At 41.5% G+C, this 20,393-nt stretch overlaps 3 protein-coding genes across 7 annotated transcripts in view; 2 read left to right on the top strand and 1 right to left on the bottom strand.

Annotated features, from left to right (window-relative positions):
• Positions 1-242: 242 nt before the first annotated feature.
• LOC308096781 (E3 SUMO-protein ligase ZBED1-like) overlaps positions 243-20,393 on the bottom strand; it is a 26,151-nt gene continuing 6,000 nt past the window's right edge. For 2 of the 4 annotated variants that reach the window (XM_080444238.1, XM_080444239.1), the window contains exons 4-11: positions 19,973-20,119; positions 19,054-19,113; positions 7,486-7,820; positions 6,774-6,838; positions 6,175-6,332; positions 5,424-5,945; positions 3,565-5,117; positions 243-2,876 (exon numbers count right to left, since the gene is read on the bottom strand). In XM_080444238.1, coding sequence (XP_080300364.1) covers positions 2,238-2,876; positions 3,565-5,117; positions 5,424-5,945; positions 6,175-6,332; positions 6,774-6,838; positions 7,486-7,820; positions 19,054-19,113; positions 19,973-20,119 — 3,479 coding nt within the window. In that variant the 3' untranslated portion in view covers positions 243-2,237. Of the gene's footprint in view, positions 2,877-3,564; positions 5,118-5,423; positions 5,946-6,174; positions 6,333-6,773; positions 6,839-7,485; positions 7,821-10,415; positions 10,715-11,848; positions 12,312-19,053; positions 19,114-19,972; positions 20,120-20,393 lie in introns of those variants that run through there. The other 2 variants (XM_080444241.1, XM_080444240.1) reach the window with 2 other exon arrangements.
• On the top strand, positions 12,372-14,579 carry ccdc175 (coiled-coil domain containing 175; the record flags this gene model as incomplete). Its single annotated transcript, XM_080457002.1, has 1 exon — positions 12,372-14,579. The coding sequence occupies one exon, from the start codon at positions 12,372-12,374 to the stop codon at positions 14,577-14,579; it is 2,208 nt and encodes a 735-aa protein (XP_080313128.1).
• LOC308096993 (nocturnin-like) overlaps positions 15,865-20,393 on the top strand; it is a 17,228-nt gene continuing 12,699 nt past the window's right edge. For both annotated transcript variants that reach the window (XM_080444535.1, XM_080444533.1), the window contains exon 1: positions 15,865-15,999. The gene's annotated coding sequence lies outside the window, so the exon portion shown is untranslated. The remainder of the gene's footprint in view (positions 16,000-20,393) is intronic.

Here is a 20,393-nt window from a genome sequence, read left to right as displayed (position 1 = left end):
ACACATACCTCCTACCAATACACATGGAGAGGCTTCTTTTTACTGGGACAGCTCATGGAGGTTCTTTCTCATTCTACATTCTCAATGCATCCTCTATGACAAGTTACTCCATCATGTTAATGATGTTCTTCAACAATGTATTACAAACATTCACAGATATACATAGCTGAGTAGGACCCAAAACAGAAAATTGGCCTAGTGGTCACCATTTAGAGACATCTTTGTTGAATATATTTTTATTTTAATAAAAAGAGCAAGTGGACAGAACAAAACTTGAACATCTTTACCATATAACATGCAGACATTCTCATGCAAATCTTGTAATATTACAGTATATTCAGAGACACCAAGGACAGTGGGTTGATTTTTTTCAGTTAAAACACTCATTGCTGCTCTGCCCAAAATAAGTTGTAGATAGACAGGCCTGTAAAGTGAAGAGGGGTGACATGTAACACAACACAAGGGGTGTTTCATGTCAGGTGATCAACCTTCTAGCTGTGAGGTGACAGTGCTACCGACTGCGCTATTCTGAAATGTACTGGATAGATTACCACGAAACTTGCTGTGCACCTTCATGCTCGCCAAAGAGTTGGACATACATTGCCAGAATTATCTAGTGATTTACAAACTATGTTTGTAAGGGTCATTGTGCAATAGAATCCCCTAAAATAGAGCACATAGATTACATATGTTCTGAAGGGCTCTTATACTTGCAGAGTAACTTGTACCCTCAAATTGGGAATTTGCACCTGTGGGTGGGTGGAGCTACACATTTGAATATACATTTATCCAAAAGATTTCAATGAGAGAGAGAGTACATGTGCTTCCAACATTTTTTTCTTTTTACCTGTGTGAACCATGTTAAGTCATAGCAGGGTGTTTCACATTTATGGAGGACTTTATCTTTTCAAACCATTGCGGATAAACATTGCAATGTAAACACTGACATTTAGCCTTAAAATTAAATTAAAAAAATAAAAACATGTGTATCAACCTACACAATAGTAAGAATGACAGTATATAAATGAGGTAAGGCACTAGGCACTACAAGGTGCTCTATAAGTATATACACCTACATTACTAGTCTAAACTAAGACAGCAGTATACTGTATCAGAGTACAAAGTATGCAGAGTATATGGGTTAGCTTATATTAAAAACAAAAAAACTGGTGAGATGATGTCCAGTAGAAAAATTGGTGCTATGTAAATGGTCCCCTTTACACCTTGCATTAACATGCATCTTGCGGATATAAACGGTACACATTTCATTTACACAGGGCTTTAAACATGTATCTTGGTGACTCATCAGTTTACGGCTATTCCTTGCAAAATGCAAATACATTGCCACTCAACTGCAAAATTATTAATTTTGCATGAATCTTGAAGGCACTAGAGAAGATGTAACACTGCATGCTAGGCTTGTTCGACATAATGTAATTGTCATTTTTGTAATGTAATTTTACCAACAATTTAGTCTTGCGTAGCCAGATGATCAGAGATATCCGCCTACTGATACATCTGGTAACATCGCAATTCAATTAATGGGTTAAAACTGTGTGGAAACAAATAGGAAATAAACTTGTTCTTCTTTTTTTTAACAGCATTGCAGAACCAATGCAAAGAGTTTAGGGCGGTCCTTCATATTCAGTTCAGTTTCAAAGATTTGTTAGCACTGGTTTTCTCTACCGTTCAAGCACAAACATTGAATTTACAGACAAGGAGAGAATGACGGATCTTGTGTAAAAGAAAAGGCATGCTCCCATTTGGGAACCATGCTCCCATTGGGGAACCAACCGGTTCTTCCCTGCCAGATTAAAAGCCATGACATGCATTTTCATGTTGTGTAATGAAACTCAATTGCACCACTTAGTGGCTGTAGGTGGTGTTGCAGCCAGTTATGTCTAAATGATTGTAGGTGGGTAGTCTTTGAGTTGGTAATAGTTTAAGTCAAATCTTTGACTTTTATATTGGAAAATGTGATTTTTTTTTGTTACAAACCAATCATATAGTATGGAAAAATCTATGTCGAACAAGCCCACTGCATGCTTTGTTTACTGACTTGAAGAAAATGATTGAAAATGCTATTGCATTGACACTTGGTGAGTGAATGAGGCCAAATACATTTCTGAACAACTTAAGGTGATTTGGGATATCGGCTCAATATCAGAAGGTAAAGCATGTTGATGCCAGGTGTAAAGACAGACGTGTAGGAGACAGGGACCTTCTCTAGCCCACTGTTACAACTTGTCATCTTTCTTAACAGGCACACCCATGAAAGTGTGGTTATAATGCAGGAACAACATGTCATCCAGACTCTCTGGTGGAATGTTGACTCTCTTTCTACACGTGGCTCCTCCCCCTTCCTGGAGGAAGCCCTGCGCCGCACTGCCTGCCACTGCTGGTGCAGCCAGGTACGCTCGCGCCACCGTGGCCAGGAGAGGAAACTGCCCTGCTTTGGTTCTCCACCACTGCAATGGTTCCACTCCCATAGAGGCCCCTTTGTCTGCTCTGTACACCGACATCTCCCTGTCCACAGACTCCTCCACAGAGCTCTGCGTGCCTTGAGGGACAGAGCCAAACAAATCCCCAAGTAAGAACTCCATACCGGTCAGCCCTCCCTGAGAGCCTGGTTCAGCCGACTCGTTCTCCTCCATGTCACTCTCGTCTCCCGAATCCACACTCTCTTTGAAGTTGTACTGAGGCGCTTCTTTCAGCCGTTTGCTCCTCCTTCGCAAGCAGTCGCCGTCTGTTTCGGATGACAGAGGGGAGGAGCTTCTCTTCATCTGGCCTTGCCTTCTAGCTTTACGCCGCCTCTTGTCCTCCTTCACTATCCGGACTGCCTCCTTCTTCAGCCAATCGAAAGTGGCCGTCTGCTCCTTGAAAATGAAAACATAATAATTAGAGATCCAAATGTGAAGCTTTTTCATTTTTCCATGAGGTCCCCCTCCCCAAAACCTCCTCCTTTGAGGCAGTATCTAAGTTAGACACAATTACCCCTTACAACACAGTTAAGCAACAAGACACACTGCTGGTACATTTAAAGGTATTATGACATCAAAATGTATCAATTATTTCTTGTGCTTCACTTGACATGTATATCCGTGATATGTCCCACTTAAGCTTACTGTTTTCACAGGAATCACGTGATATGAAGAATCAATATGATTTCTGGCCAGGTCATGGCGTCTTTAATGACTAACAGTAATCACACAGAGAAGTGTTGCACAGATGAGGCTGCTGAAAAGATGCTTTGCAGACACTAGACAGACAAAACAGCTCAGAGCACCTGGGCCTTTTCAAGCCTTTTGCTTGATTTAATTGGCTGAGTGGCCCAAAAAGTAACATTGCTGAGCAGTGGCAAATATTAAACTTTTATGTGCGCCTACAATATGCGAAAGCACACAGCAAGAGTACACAAGGTGCACTGTACCATAGGAAAACAATGGTTTGGCAGGCGTTTCTAGAGATGGTTCTCGGGTGACCGCCCCCTACAACTTCTGAGTTTGTTTTCCCTGTTTCAGTTATATACTGTGTCCCTCTATCATTTCATGCCTCATGACTTACTTTCAGTTCCATGAATCCCAGGCCATGAAACTGCGGGTCGAGGGAACATGCCACACACAGAGCCCTGTTGACAACAGGGTTGTCATAGCAGCCGGCCAAGTTCCGCTTCATCATTCTCTTCACTTCTTTCAAGATGGCCGAGGAATCTCCCGGGCGCGTGACGAGGTGGCGGGACAGCAGGCCGGTGAGGATGGGTTTAATCAGGGACAGGCGGGGAAAGGGGTCCTTAGCCAGGGTTTGACACGCTACATCCAACGGTTTGAGGACTGAGCAGAGCTCCTCTAGAACCTTCCATTCAGAACGTTTGGGGGCAAAAATGGCGCCTGATGATGATGATGACGACGATGCTGCACTAGAGGTGGAGTTTGTATAAGAGTTGTCAGCTGCTGTGGACTCTGAGGTAGTGGGATCAGTGGCATCCCCGCTGGTCGGGTTCTCACCTCTTAACTCCTTTATCATATCGCCCACCAGGTTCTGATGTCTGAGGAGGGTGTTGCACAGAGTGTACAGCTTATTCCAGCCTGGTCTGCTGTGAGCCCAGGACTTCAACTGAGCCTGGTCCTTCCTGGGCATCGTTAGCAGCAAGCTCTCAATGTGCAGCTGAGACAAGCTTTTCTTTGGAGTGTGTAGTGGGAAAAGGGACGAGAGAAAAATCTGGAAATGACTGAGGGTCTTGGAGATGACAGGGTGGGACATCACCTCCTCTATGCAGCCCTGAACAGCACTGAAGAAACAAGGAATCGATGGGAGACCTTCACTGGATGAGTAACGGCTTTCTAAACCACGTAGTTCATCGGAAGACACAGAGTCCTCCCTCTCAAGAAATGTTGTAGAGTTAGGGCAAGGGCCACTCCCTGCCGGCTCGCCAGTTCTCTCCCTCTTCTTTAATCCCAACCTTAGCTTTTCACTTCCCTCCCCTCCTAGCAAGACTAGATTAGGCTGAGAAATTCCCCACTCCTGGGCCATAACTTTCACTTGGCCTTGCAATGTTCCTAGGCTGTAGTCACCAGCCACATTCTCTGCCAGTCTTTGCGTGGTTATGGCTAGGTTGTGAAAACTAAAGTTTGCATCAATGTAATGTGCCCAGAGGGTGGCGTATCTTTCCGTGTTGCCCTGCCAATCATGGAACCAGACATCCACGCTCAAAGTGACACAGTGCGGGAGCTCCATCTGAGAACCACGAGGTCGACCGCGTCTCCTTTCCTCAAACTCGATGGGAGCGGTGTAGTTCAAATTGTCCTCATTGTCCTCACTCCCCGTATTGGTCTTTAACTGATGGAACAGGTTCTTCTTGCTTTTGGTGTGGAGGTCCTTCAGTATATCCTCGATCAGACAAGCCGAGGGCAGCATCTTGCAGGATGGCAGCAAAGTATGGATCAGTCGTTTGAAGCCCTCCCCTTCCACCAGGGCTGGAGGGTGGAGGTCCCTGATCAGGAAATTTGAGATGGCATCAGTCATTTGAGTAGCCATGATCTGTGGGAGGGTGCCGATCGGTTTTGACAAGGGTGTAGAGGTCAACATGTCCAGACTGCTCAGTAGCTGTGATTTTTGACCTGTTCGGAAATACATTTGACATTAGTTTGTTTTAAGAGCAGCTCAAAATGAAATATGAAAGAAAGCATAAAAATGCCCCTGCCACCCCCCAAAAAAATAAACAATCTAAGCCCTTGTTATCAATCTGTGTTTTTCTGTCTTTTGATTGATTGCTTGAATACTCTATTAGCAAGTTTGTTAACAGTTCAGGTAGTGAAGTCAAAGATTATGCTAAAAGGATAACACAAAAAGCCCCAGGGGGCTTGTTTCCATTGTGGTCCATTGAAAGGTTAAAATATCAAACTGGACATTATGCAAATAATTACCAGTTGTCTGGGGCCATAGATCTCTGAGGTCCTTGGCAACATCACGTGGTTTGATGTGGTGCTTCTGTGTCAGGTGGTTCTGGATGTTTACTGTCCCACCGCCACAGCCGACATGCTCCCCACAAAGCTTACACACCACCTTGTTTCGGTCCAGGGGTCGTCCAGTAGGGTCTGGCTCAAACCCAAAGAAGTACCAGGCCCTGTTCTGGGTGGCATGCGGGTGGGTCAGCAGCTTTTCAGCTCCAGGGATAAAATCATACCTCTCCAAATGATAGGTAGGGAGTGCGAGTGATCCAATGCAAGAGGAGGTGGGGACAGAGGTGGAAGCTGTGGCTGAGTCAACACCTTTTTCTGGTTGCAACATGCTGGACACCTCGCTGATCAGAGGCATGGGACTCTGTGATTGGCTGTTGTCTGACCAAAGGGAGGCGACATTGGCGTCGGGGAGAGTGACCACTTGGATATCCTGGAGGTTGCGCAGCATCATCTCCTTGTCTGTAATATCACACCTCTCATTCTCATCTGGATGGCCCAAAGAAATAGAGGGAGATAATCAGGGCGTCTGTATGTAAATCTGCAAGTCCATGCTGAAATCTGACTAGATAAGCAGCACAGAACATTTGCCTCATCAGCCATTTTACTTGTATTTTGATAAATTAAATGAAAGATTATTAACACTTTCTGAAGGACTTACAGACATAATGTTATTTTACTACATGGCAACATGGCCTAAGAATATAACAAAACTCACCCATCCCTAGGCCGAGCATGGCCGAATAATCCTTTCCAATGCAGACCTTTAGTTCTGCTCCCTCTGGGACAGTCTGGGAAACCCTGTAGTAAATCTGACGGTAAAACTGGAACACTATGAGGTTGTGGTCCTCTTCATTGCTGGCATATGACACATATCTGAGGTAGAAAAAGCAGACCGAACACAATCAACCACAGCTGGATCATGAAAAATAATTAAAAAATAGGGTACTTAACCTGAATATAAGACAGGGGACTCTACGTCTCTTGGCTACCTCAGAGACTACAGCTACAAATACTAATAAACAAATTTATTCTTATGTTCATTCTATTTAAATACCAAGTCGGTCATGTTGATTACATTTTATTGAAATGAAATAATTTAATCTAAAATATATTTAATAAATGATCTAATTTAAAATGTTATTAAATGTTTTCATTTGTTATTTTTAAATACAATAATTTTTTACAAAAAGGTTTTGTTCTTCAGAAAGTATTTTCTCAAAAATGAAAATCTTTTTTTTATATATTTGGGTCAATAGTTACAATATGCATTTGCACTAAATACAGAAGGCACTGAATAAAAATAAAACTACCCACCTCATCCAGTTAGACTTGTTTTCATCCGAAGCATCTACATAGTAGAAAGCAGAATCATCCCTGATCTGTAGATAAAAATATTTTTTTAGATTTACATTTTCTTGGGTTGGTTTTATTTTTTCACTTGTGAGAGTCTGTCTGTAAGCAGCTAATCTCAGCCATCGCTGGACTGAACGGCGTGACATTTTTCAAATCTGACTAAAAATGTTGAGTAGTAGCAAAGAGTTTGTTTTGAAGAAAACGCAAAATGGTGGAAAAATCTCGTTGGGGCGGAAATGGGCATGACCTTATGGGGTGTTGCATCATGATCAAAAGGACATTTTGATTGTACGACCCACAGAGAGACAGTCAATATGTAGTAGCATGCACAAAAGTTTGACGCTGATCAGCCCAGCAGTTTGCGAGAATAGTTGCAGACAGACACATACAGAGAGGGGTGAAAACCATCTCTGTTCCATGCCTTCGGCTTGGCGGAGATAATGAAGTAAGTATATACTGTATATCAAGATCATTAACACGGTTCATGACTGATTGAAGAAATTGACAAAAATGTGCATCTTCCCTATTCCTTACCTCAATATAAACACATGCACTGCTACGACAAGGTTTCTGCCCAACAGCAACATGCATATGAAATGATATCAAGATAAGACAGTATAAAGTCTAATGTTCCATAATGCTATAATCGTTCTTTCTTGCTTGGTCTACTCACAGCCCAGGCATGTTTAAGAGTATTGAGCAGTTGTCCTTTGGTCACTTCTCCAACAAAGGGTCCAAACATTATTCCCTGCTGAAGTTCATTCTTGGTGTACAGTCTAAATTCCCCTGCCCTCTCGTCATTGGAGGGCCCATGGACACCCATTCTACCAGACACAGGTTCCCTCCACAGACGGAGGCAGGAAGGCACAGACAGCATCGCACGGGAGGGTCCCCCCTGAAGCCATGGTTCCCCGAGCGGCAGCACCGCATCTGGAATGTAGTTTTGGTTTGTTGAGGCGTGGAGCGAAGGGAAATCCTCAAGCATGTCTTCTTGGACAAAGTCGTATCCTGAACAGTCAAAATAAAAGTTGTCTTTGTGATGCAAAATGTCAACAATTATTCAGTAACTCACATTAGATTCTATGAGTTCTAGAGAGTGACACTCCAAGCAAAGAATTCAGCTTCAACAGAGAAACAAATGTGCCTACATAAAATGATGCGTGTTGTGTATAATGTGCAGTCTAGTTGCAAGCATGTGTGCACATTCTGCTGCACAAGCACGTGCACAAAGTGTCTGCTGTTAGGGACTGGCTTATAAAAATCCAGAATAAACTCAAAATATCAGAGGGAAAAGTAATTTAGTTAAGTGTCTTTAATTCTAGAAACATACAATAACGCAGACCTGGTAATTCAGCAGTTTTCAGTATTCAGGCTTGTAGTCCAAGAACTCAAACCTTCTCCAATAACATGCCCCTTTATTTGAACGTATAGGTTACAAACAGTTTAGTCTTGCAGTATCCAAACATTGGGGTACAATCATAACTATTGATAAGTGATTAAGCTCTGAGTGGCATATGAATCCTTAAACCAACCATGGACAGTCTTACAGAAAGCCAATTAGAAGGCTTGTCTGAGATTTTCTCTGGCAAAACCAGGACATGATGAATTGTGAGTCCCATCGCAACACCGCTATATTAACTTATTATTAACTTATTACATAAGATGGTGGGTCTGACAGTTTTACTCAAAACCGCTTAGCTGCATGAAAGTAGGCCCGTAACGATACAGTAACTGCATCGATGCATCGTTTTGAATTTTCAACGATCTACTATATCGATATGCAAACAGCTAAATATCGTATCGTTTGACTTTGTATCGTATCGAATCGTTTTGCAATGCAAATAATCGTATCGGATCGTTCTGCAATGCAAATAATCAATTATATCAATACTAAGTACTTTTAAGAAGAAAAAAAGAGAAAGAGGGGTTTATATCCAGTATCCAGGTATTTATTATTCACACAGAATTTTTGGGTAAATAAATAGTTACTATATCGATTTTAAGTCATTGAATCGAATCGTATCGTTCTAAATTAACCTGTCCTGTATCGTTCATGTATCGTATCGACTAAATCACTGAATCGAAACATATCGTATCGTTCTAAATTAACCTGTATCGTTCATGTATCGTATCGACAACCAAGTATCGTGATACGTATCGAATCGTTGTTAAAATGTATCGTTACACCCCTACATGAAAGCCATTCGCTGTCAGTGAATGTAGATTTTTTTTAATGGGTAGAAAAGTCATTAAATAGTTTTATGTGCATGCTTAAATCTGCAGATAATTGGAAGATAACAGTCGCTGGATCGTTTTCATTTGTATGAACTAAGGATACAAGAAGAGTGGGCACTAAGGAAGAGTGGGCACCCTTGATGTAAAAATTATTATTTTCCCCAAAATGTAAAAAAAAAAAATATTTGAAAAATGGTTCTAGACTAGGTCATATTAAGTATAAATGATTTCAACGTGCACATTGCACAGTATATCATTATCAGACCTAAATTTATCCTTCAACTTCTTGTTTCGGGCCAAAGAGTACACCTTACATATGTCACTAATCACATGACACCAACAATCAATTATCCAGTTCTAGGCAACATAGAGGGGGGGGGGGGGACTTTTTTCTTATTTCCACACAACAGCTCAACAATATTATGACATGGTTCAATGTTGAAAATGAGTGGTATTCCCCTTTAAGTAAAGTGAAGTATACATGATGTGAACATGCACTGTACATCATTATCAGACTTTATTTATCCTTCAACGTCCCCAAAATGACAGGAGATACAGGTTTTGTAGCAATTGTAGAAATATTAGATCTTAATTGTCGAATGTTTAAGCATGTTCTAAAAAAATTCTAAATATTTGTTTTACTTTTGGAAATGTAACACCGAGGTGCCCACTCTTTCTAGGTGCCCAGTGCTGCCCACCTATCCTGTTACCAATAAGACTACAATGCTGACAGAGCAACAGCCTAATCGAGGCCAGACGCTTCACTGTTTATTTGATGTCTACAAAACACCACACTCGCTCACTCAGAGCAGTCTATTGTTCTAAAATTGAAAGAGTGAGAAATGACAATATCCATTTTATCCGACTACTCGCTCAAGAGGAGCGATTGCTTCTTATTAATGTTTCAACACTCGGTCCAAGAGGCCACCATTTTCATCCAGTGAGACACTCTACCCACCCCATAGCCTGAAGGGACGATATGTGTTGTAATCGTTATAGTAACAATACTAAATGCAACACTATTATACTAAACTAGGTTGATAATAGATCAAGCAGAGAGAAGGCCATTTTGTCCAAACAAACTGGTTAACGATTTGGAGAGAAACGTTTGACCTATGTATTAACGTCATTTACATTAGTTTATATTTTACCCGTATTTGGCGATATGGACAGGACTCTTAGCTGTACATTTTTGATATTTCATGTTATGTTTTTTACATAATCGTACTAGAAAATGGACAGAGGTTGCCATGCAACCAAATAGCCATTCAGCGTGGCAGGCAGCCCCTCTGAGCTATGGGGTCTCAACTCAACACCTCATGCTTTTTGCGATCAAAACAACTCAAATGTTTCTTTCCATTTGGTCACCTTGAGACTCGGATAAAGTGCCCAGAGACGTCATTGAAGAGATGTCACAGAAATCTCTGCGATGGCGACTTTTTAAGTGACTTCTTAAATTTGTTGTGTTCCCTCCTTTCGCTTGCACTATCTTTCGACACAAACGACAAACAACCTCGCCGTTGTTCAAAGGACGGCCACTTTCATCCGCCTTTAAACCGAAATAAATCCACACAGCGGACTTGCTCCTGGGTTTGCATATGAGATCCATTATGCCGGGGTTTATGTTTCCTTCGTTTGGCGCAGCAATGCTGGCACTACGAAGCTAGTTTGGGTGTTACAGCAAAGCAAAGCAGTGCAGTATGGGGTACTTCTTTGGCCTTGCGTTGTAGCCGTTAGGACAAGTTAACAAGTGCACAGTAACGTAACCAAGTTCACAGTTCTTCTGACCAGTGGTGGAGAAAGTTTTTTTTTTTTTTTACTTAAGTAAAAGTATCAATACTGCAAATGTAGAAATACTCTGTTACAAGTAAAAGTCCGGAATTCAAGATCTACTTACAAAAGTATTGGTATCAAAATGTACTTAAATGACCAAAAGTAGAAAGTACACATTATGCAGAATGTCCCATTTCACAAGTTTTCAAATGTATAAAATGTCTACAAATCTTTTGAAAATAGCAGATTTAAGCTCACAATGCGTGGCATGGCATTGTAGATCGGCTATTTTCAAGTGGCCGTTTTGTAATAATAATCAAATAAATCAAATAATCAAAGTAACTCGTAACTAAAGCTTTCAAATAGTTGTAGTGGAGTAAAAGTATAATATTTGCCTCCGAGATGTAGTGGAGTAGAAGTAAAAGTACTGAAAATTGGATACTCCAGTGAGTAAAAGTAAAAATACCTCAAACTTTAGTACAGTACTTGAGTTAATGTAGCCTACTCAATTCGTCATTCAGAACACACGATTCAAAATACAATTCTTATTCACGGGGCATAATGTAGATGCAAGTTAAAACATAGACAAATGTTTCATACACTGATCACAAAGGAATGTTGTAAAAGTAAAATAAAATAATGCACTCTCTCCCTCTCTTTCATTAACCACTTACATCCGATATTTAGCTGTAGTCCCTCAGGGTTTAATACTAGTGTATTTTCTGTTATTGTGGGGAAAGCATTTAGTTGCGCTGCGTCGCATTGTGAGCTTGTCGATCGGCTATTTTCAGCTAAAGCTTTCCCCACAATACCGATGCTGGGGACTGGGTTTAAGTGGTCAACCAGACTTGAAACTATATTAGCTAAGGCGAAGGGGGCCCGTTGTGTTCATTTATACAGGCACACGCCAGCTGTGCCTTACTAGCAAAATCCAGGGTAAAACAGGTACCCTATGCAACACTGCCATTAGCCAACCTTTTCTATGCGCGCTGTATGGCCGTTATGTTCCACATCACACTCACACACACCTTCTGCCTCCAGGGGCGACGTGACGGCCAGCTCCGACACATCTTTCTGATGCCGACTTCTTAGGTGAGCTCTTAAATTCGTTGTGTTCCCGCCTTTCGTGCGCACTATCCTTCGGCACAGACGACAGATGGGGTCGTCTGTACTCCGAGGCTGTCCGTGTTCATTGGCTCGAAAACCGAAATACATCCAAACTAAGGATTTCCCGTTGGGTTTACCTACCAGATCCATCTTGTCAATCAGTGGTCAGTGCGCTAAATCTGGTTGGTACTGTCTGCTGCTGTGTCTCGCGAGCCAGTGTAGTGAAAAATCGATGGAATTGGCACCTCCGCTTTGCCGTAGTAACCTTTCTTCTTCGTCGTTCAGAATGGGATGGATTGTGATTGCCATGGCGACCACTCACAAATCATCGGTGGACATAAATGCACGGACCCTATGGCACGGACATACATTCTAAATGACCACAACATAAGAACTCAACACACAATAAGATATTAGGCTAATTTAGATTTGTTCCCCTCCAAAATGGCTTCTTGTTTGGTTCCTGACTTTACTGCCGTATTTGTTGCTTTGGAGCATTTAGCCGAGTTGGACAAGCAGCTGAAAGAAGGAGGAGTGCCATTCAGCCCTGAAGCCAGTCAGCATCTGCAAGAGATAACAGCTGCCATAACTGAACTGGAGGCGTCGACGCGTGCCGTCCATGAGAAATTAGAAATTGAAACCATCGAAAACAGCAAACTGAGACATCGCGTTCACAACATACAAGATCAAATCGCTCAAGACATCACAGCTGATGTAGCAGCAGCCAGAGAGTGCAATGCTGAAGAGATGGCGCAACTACACAAAGACCTGAGCACCATCTCACAGCGACAGGAAGTCATGTTTAAGAGACAGGAGGCACTTTACAGACAGAATGCTGCACTTTACCCAGAAAGAGACCATTTGAAGGCAGAACACAATAACGTCATTGCCACTCTGAACAACCAAATCATTAAAAAAAACAGCAGGCAGACCCAGTTGAGTCAGACTCTAGACCAGTTGAACAAATTAAAGACCTGCATAGGCACTTTGGAACTGAACAAAATCAAGCTACAGCAAGATATTGTACTGGAGGGAGAGACCTTTGCCATGTCCAAGGAAGCCCTTTTGAGAGAGGTCAACCAGACAATCGAGAATATTCAGGAGCAGAAGAAAGAGAACGCAAGAAAGACAAGAGAACTTGACATTGCCATCAACCAGCAGGTGGATAATGATAACTGCCTCACTGAGCTCACTAACCATGTGGCTCAGGTGGAGTGCGGTATAAGAAGACGGACAGCTTCTCAAAGCCATTGTGAGAAGCAGCTCGCAGAGGAGACCCAACAGCATCAAGACCTGACGCTACAGAGAGAGACCTTGGAGAATCATCTGTGTGAGCTCAGAGAGTCCTTTAACAACAACACCCAACGTCTCCAGGAAGACATTATCATGGTTGACCGTGAGATAGAAAAGGGCCAGGCAGTGACAAGTGTTTATCTAGATTCCCTGGGTAAAGTGTCAGAGAGCTTCAAGAGGCAACGCAAAGAAGAGGATGAAGCTAAAGCAGACCACCTCAATGTTTTGCGACGTCTGGAGCGGTCTAGATTGCGAATGGATGAGCGCAAAGCCTCTATAGCCAAGCACCTCATCCAGATCGGGGAGATGGAGGAGGTGACCACACAACTCCTAGAAGCCAATATCATCAATAAGGGTGTGTTTCAGAAAAATCTGGAAGAGCTCCATGACAAGTTAGATATAGAGAGGAAGAACACAGGCCTGTTTGAAGAAGAGAATCAACGGTTGAGTAGGAGTCTTGAGGAAGTAAAGAGGCAACAGGAGAAGAATGTGGCAAGACTCTCCTCAGACATTACCACCACGAGCATGCGATACCAGGAACTACGACAAGAAGGGGTTACACTCCAGCAGCACCAGTCCATGAGCTGCGCAATTGACTCACTGACTAGCCAGGTGATTCAGACCGAGTTAGACTACAATCATATGGTGAACACGTGCCACCAAAAGATAGACCGATACACTGCAGTGTCCGAGCATGTTCATAGGAGCAGGGAAGACAAGATGAGAGACGTGGAAGAGAAAGAGCAGGTGCTGAAGGAGGTGGAGGCACAGTTTGAGGAAGAGGAGTCAACCCACAACAAGCTGGAAAAGCTCACGTCTGAGTTTGAAAATAGCAGACAACAGCTTGTGCTATCTACTCAGAGGTTGAAGGAAAACACCATCTGTCTGCTACAGCCCAAGGAGCAGATGAAGGTTGAACTGAATGCGATGCGTGCCTATCACATGAGCCTGCTTGCTCAGCAGGCTTCAGCCCTGAGTGCTGTAGAGTTGAGCATCTATGACAGCGGGCTAAAGCTGGAGCAGGTCGACATTGAAAACAGCAGGATGCGTCTGTGTATAGCACAGATGAAAGAGGACATTGGCAATGCCAGGAAGGATAAAAGCAGACACTCACAGGAGATTTGCCGGCTCAGAGAGAAAGTAAATGTCTTGTTTGATGGTTTACCAGAAGCTTGGAAAGAGGACTTCTTCGTTACTGAAGAGTGCCAAGGCAGTGATCGTGGTGTGCTGGAATCCGTAGGTCTTCTGTTGGAGAAAGTGCAAAGCAGAAGGCTTCGACTAGGACACATTAATGCACAGCTGCATCAATATTTGTTATTCATTAGTAGTTTACTTGCCAATAAAAAACACTCCAAGTGAACAGTTATAAATACACAAATGTTTATATGTATTTGTGTAAAATTACTTTAAATAATTAATTAATGTACACTGTCTTCGCTTGCTCAATAAAGACAAATATTTTGATTCACAGAGTGATTCTGTTTCCAAGTTTCTACTGTGCAATAAGTATGTAGTAATATGTAACATATATTTAATTAAACATTTTCAAACTTTTTTTTGCTTAGGTACACTGATTTAATCTGCCCTTCAATTATTACAAAAGGCTTTTTCAGGTTCGCATTCAAACAAAATATTATAAAATAAATATCAGGATTATTATTATGTCTGTTCTATTACGATATTGCATTTGTAAGTAAACTAGATTTTAGTGTAAAGAGTTTGTGAATCCCACACGCCCACCCACATGCCAATTTTAATATAGGATGTTGGCTGACACCGATATGATGAACAATATATTGTGCATCCCTGCTTTAATAAGTTGAGGATAAAATGAAGGTATTAGGTATTTATCTGTCATGAGTTAAAGCCTGTCTTTAAAAGTTTGGCTAAATGTTTTGACATGTAAATCCTGCCAATTGTTGAACAGCTAAAAGGTGAAAGGATTAATAATGAGTCATGTCTCAATGTGATGTCACTCCACATTTATTTGTTTCAGTATCACTGTTCATACAGTTAAAGCTCAGCACCAAAGAACGGAGGATGTGCGTGGTTTTTCACTCCACATTTATATAACATACCAACTCTTAAATGTATTAGATTAATTAAAACATGGATTGTGTGCTCTGATGTCAGAAGTACTGTGATTATACATTTCAAACTATATTAAATTATTAACTATTGTATGTAAAAGCTTGAATGACAAACACAAAATCAGAAAACCAATGGCATTCTCATACCTCGCTGGGACCTATGAGACAAGATAATATTTGACAAGTGTCAATTCTAAGGTGGCCCGTCTCTTGCAAAACATTGCTGGTGTAACGTTTTGACCTGTTACGGTTACATATAAATCTGTGCCACCTTTTTGCTAATACACTGCTCCAAATAAGAATTGGTTCCCTGCCCTTGTTCGACTTGGCCCACTATTGTCTTGATAGTGACAGCCTTGCAAAAGACAGACTAACAACCAATAAATGTGGGCATGTACTGTAAACCAAGTGAATATTGGTAACTTTCCCTTTTCATCCCAGAATTAAGAACTGGCTCCAACCAGCAGATGGCAGAAGAACCCAGATCTCACACCCTTGTGCTGCTGTGACCTTGCTCTGCAGCTGTCAGACAGCCAAGCAACTTCCCTCATCACAAAGAACACACGCATATACTGTATGTACGTACGTGCACTCCTCCAGTGTCAAATACAAACACAATGCACGCACTTAAGGAAAACTCTGCTGCAGCTCAACGGGTGCAGCTAAAGGACAGGCAGCTGTTAATTCTGGTAAGGAGCAGGCTGTCATACTAAAACATTTAAACACATATACTCATGTATAAACGTTTACTGCATGCCACCACTGCTCTGCTTAGCCAAAATCTAGTTTGCGCTATAGCTTCTGGCAACCATGTAAGTTTGTAATGCACAATTGATTTAATGCAAATAGTTTTTGTGTTCTGTACACATCATACCTGGATGCCTGAACGCATCCAATAATACTCATGTTCTTTGTACCTCAACCTGGTCTGGGATATTTCATCATTACTGAACTGTATTTGTTGTGGGATAACATTATGTTGCATTGTATTGTATTGTTCGTACTTGTTCACTTAAACTCCAACAGTTATTTCATACCTTTCACATAAAAGGTTGCACACAATCTATGGTGTAGACCGCTTTACTTTGATTCAAGTTTGGCCACCAGAAGAAATTGATTTTGAGGTTGTAAGTGTGGAAAATATCTCAGTGCATACACACATTGTTTATCATAGATGACAGATGATTGAAATGTAATGTTCTCATTTAAACTCTATGCCATTTCAGGTGTATACTATGAAGTGGCTGAGTAATGTCTTATTGTGTGTCCATGTCCATCATTTATATATGTTGTTAAAGTCCTTACTGTATGATAAAGTTAGAAGGGCCAGGGACATGTTTTCAACCTCTCCAAAGCCACCAAATGTTTGAACGCACATACATGTAGGCTAGTGTGCTGCCTATGCATGTATTGTGTGGTGGTCTTTTTAACCTCATATAAAATCCTTTAATAAATGTATCCCTTGATAAGTTGGAGATATAGTGTAAACATCGTAGACTTCCCTCCCCAGCCTGAAACTCAATCCTTCACACTGAACACTGAGGCTTCTGTGGAGCCTTTTCACAAGTAGGGCAAGGCTAGGCTAGTGAACTAAGTGAAGAGGACACGGACTATGGTGGGTAGTGGATGTGGGTGTGTTTTAGTGTTGGAGGAGGTGTTAAATGAAGGTCAAAGAGTCGCAATCCAACACCACAGACAGCTCTCTCCCTCTTGATTCAGACAGGCTGCACATTTGCTGACACTGATTTTGAAATAGTAGAGTATTAACACCTCTTTCAAAATGTGTTTTTGATCAGGCAAGTTGGATCGTTTAATGTACTGTAACTTCAGCGTGGTAATACATCGTAATCCAGAACTATTCAGGCCCCACAGAAAAATGGGTGGGGTGACAAACATTTCTGGTTTGAAAATGGAACTGTCTGCGATTTGCAAATGGACCTAGACAAGTCTTCTAGCTTGCCAAAAGAAATTACCCCCCAGTTTTTCTGTAAATATACTTTTACTGATGATTTCTTGTATAGTATTGTGTCTTTATATGTCTCGTGTTTATGAATTGAATACACACGACCGCAATGGAAACAGCCCTCATGGCTTTTTGTGTTATCCTTTTAGCATTATTGTATAACTGTACCTCTGTACTTTTTGCAAACTGTTAAGTATTCAATCAATCTTAAAATACCGGTCAACTGACCCTGGCTTTTATCCTGTTATTGCAAGCTCTGTCATTGGTCACTATACCACAAAATTGTAAGAATATGCTCATAATGAAGACTTCTGATATATTATCTAAATGACTGATTTAAGAGAGGGAAAGTGGGAGAGCCTAGACATTGATTGATTCCTTTGTTCTGTGCATATTGTCAATAAATCAATGTACACGGGAAAACGTCAAAAGGATAGACACAAGCTTATTTCCATAGTGGTCCTGTTGATCTTGGTGAATCCGAACTATAGCGACATAGAGGGGAAGCCGAACTATAGCGACACACAAAACCTTCTGTTCAGGTATTTGTTTCTGACTAAGTCTGATGTAGGCTTTTATGATTATGGATCATATTTTAAGTAAATAGTGTTGATATTTGATGTTTCTTTACGACAATGTTTAGATTGTTAATGACTGTGGTTTTTAACTGTAAAGTTTATGCACTCAGGCTCCAGTTCAAAAGTTTGTTTCTGGCAGAGTTGAGTAAATGAGTTAAGAAACAACTGCTTCCACACAGGTGAAATGCATGATATGATCAAGTATTTCACATCCTACTATGGTCTGTGGCATGTATAAAAATGCTGAGCAGGCCCAGTTTACCGTGATTTTGGATCAATATAATGATTGAGTGATAAGAGTGATGAAATAGGGTGTGTTATTGGTGCATGGATAGCAGGAGCTTCAGTCACAGAGACTGCTAAACTACCATAGCTATGGTTTCAATAAGAACAGTGACATCTGCTTTCCGGTCTACGGGAATTCGGGAAAGACATCAGGTCGGAAATTGTGGTCAACACTCAACAGCACTCATTCGATGACCGCATTAGTGCAATGTGAATGGAAAAACACAAGAGAAACTCTTCCTCAGGTGACTGCGAATGTCAATGCAGGACGTGATCAGACTGTGTCAACAAGAATATTCTGTTGACAACTACAGTACAGGGGGGTGTTATTATAGTAGGGTTGCAATGCATGAACCCCTCATTACATAGACAAATGCACATTTGAGTTGAGTATACGAGCATAACCGTCTACAGAGATGTGGCCAGATAAGCCAGAGGCATCCTTCATCATATTCTTTACAAGTGGGCATCCGCCACACACCAAGAGAACAGTACTAGCCCAAATGCTTGACCCCTACGTTGAAGAGGTCCTGTGGCACTGTTATGCAGTGGGGGGCACTTTCCTGGCATGGTTTGGGTTCACTTGTACCCTTAAGGGTAACTGGCTGAAAATCAATACAATTCTGAGTGATCACCTTAATCTTATTATTTAAACATTTCTATCCTGATGGGAGTGGTCCCTCCCAGGATGACAATGCACACATCCATAATTTGTCACCCATCCACATGTTTTGGTCAACCAAAAATGTAATTCTCCTTAAAGACTGAGGACCCCTAGTGGTCACAAGAATAATAAAATGTGTGTAAGGACAGATAGACAAGTGATTACTATGGGGGGCTCCAGCATTAAATGCGGGACCCTAATAATTATGTCTGTTTTGTGTGAATTTACACACAAAACATCAACATCGCTGTACCTTCATTTTTGAGCAGCAGACTTGTTCTGGAAGTTGAAGAGCCTCCCTTCATAGTTTCATCTGTTAAATGACAGGGAAAGCACATTAACACCTATTAATCTCCACTGACTGCCAATTTATTTGGAAAACATTTAAAATGTAAATGCTTAAGGGATACAATAGGAGATAGTATATGTGTTCTATAAACTGCATGTTGTCAGCCTACAATTGTCTCATTATATCAAACAAAAATATTTCAAACATTATATGTCATGGTTAATAAAAAAGCTGTTATTTCTCATGATTGATTTATTTGTTGTGGGCTAACATGTCCAGTGTAATGATATTTTGTTTTGACTTGAAAACAGGTGGCCACCTTGTTGGGATCATTCACTCATTACTGTTGTAAAGAGGATTTTAAGGTCAAGACCTTAGGCAAAACATTGGCACTCAGTGACAGGCCAAAACTGTAATTCAAAACAAGGTGGTTCTCAAAAAATGCAGTGCGCACCAGACTAACCCTTTGGGATTGATCTCTACATATGCCTTGACAGGTGAGCATCATGAGTTGATTCAAATCCATAAACAGACATGAAACCATAAATAGACATTACAAACTAGACCAATGGTGTCACGGCCTGGTTCTCAATCACTTTCTGAGACTCACCTTCTGCTTCTACGCTGGCAAGAAATTCCTGCTTTACAAGCTGTGTTCATTACTACTTGGCTCTACTTGTTCTAAAACTAACTGTGATTGAACAGTAATTCAAACAATGAAATACTGTTCAAGCCTGGTGTGGATTCTTAGAAAGTGTTAGGTTGTTGGCCAGAACTATTGGTTTAGATCACTTGCAAATAAATACTTATCGTATGACACCTATGCAAACATCATCTGCAAACAGAATTTCAGATGCTTTAGACTGCTCCTTTACCCTCTTACCAAGTGGAGCACAAATAGGGGAGGGCACTGGGGGCTCAGTCAGCATGGCTGGGGGTTCAGTTAGGACGGCTGGGGGTTCCATTGGGTCTGATGAGGGTCCATCCGGGGGTTCTGCTGTATCTAATGGTGCTCCTGTCTGAGTCCATTCTCCATTAGTGAAATATTGCAACATGAAGAGAGTGAGAATACTTTCCCAAGTTAGTCATATCTATAAAACCCCTTTCCCACATAGAATCCATAACATTGCTGGATAAATCTGGCAAAGGCAGTGGATTGTCGGTAACGCACTGACCTCCTTGTCGGTAACACACTGACCTCCTTTTATGGAGAAGTTCTGTGTGCCGTCTGTTCCTAGCCTGGCATTGGCCAGACTGATAACGTGGATTCACCCTCACTTTCCTCCCCGGTATCAGTCTGGACT

The sequence above is a fragment of the Gymnoscopelus braueri genome, assembly GCF_963280865.1.
Source record: "Gymnoscopelus braueri genome assembly, chromosome: 2".
In the NCBI taxonomy this organism is placed as follows: domain Eukaryota; kingdom Metazoa; phylum Chordata; class Actinopteri; order Myctophiformes; family Myctophidae; genus Gymnoscopelus; species Gymnoscopelus braueri.
Note: the sequence above shows the minus strand (reverse complement) of the source record. Positions and strands in the feature narration are given on the sequence as shown.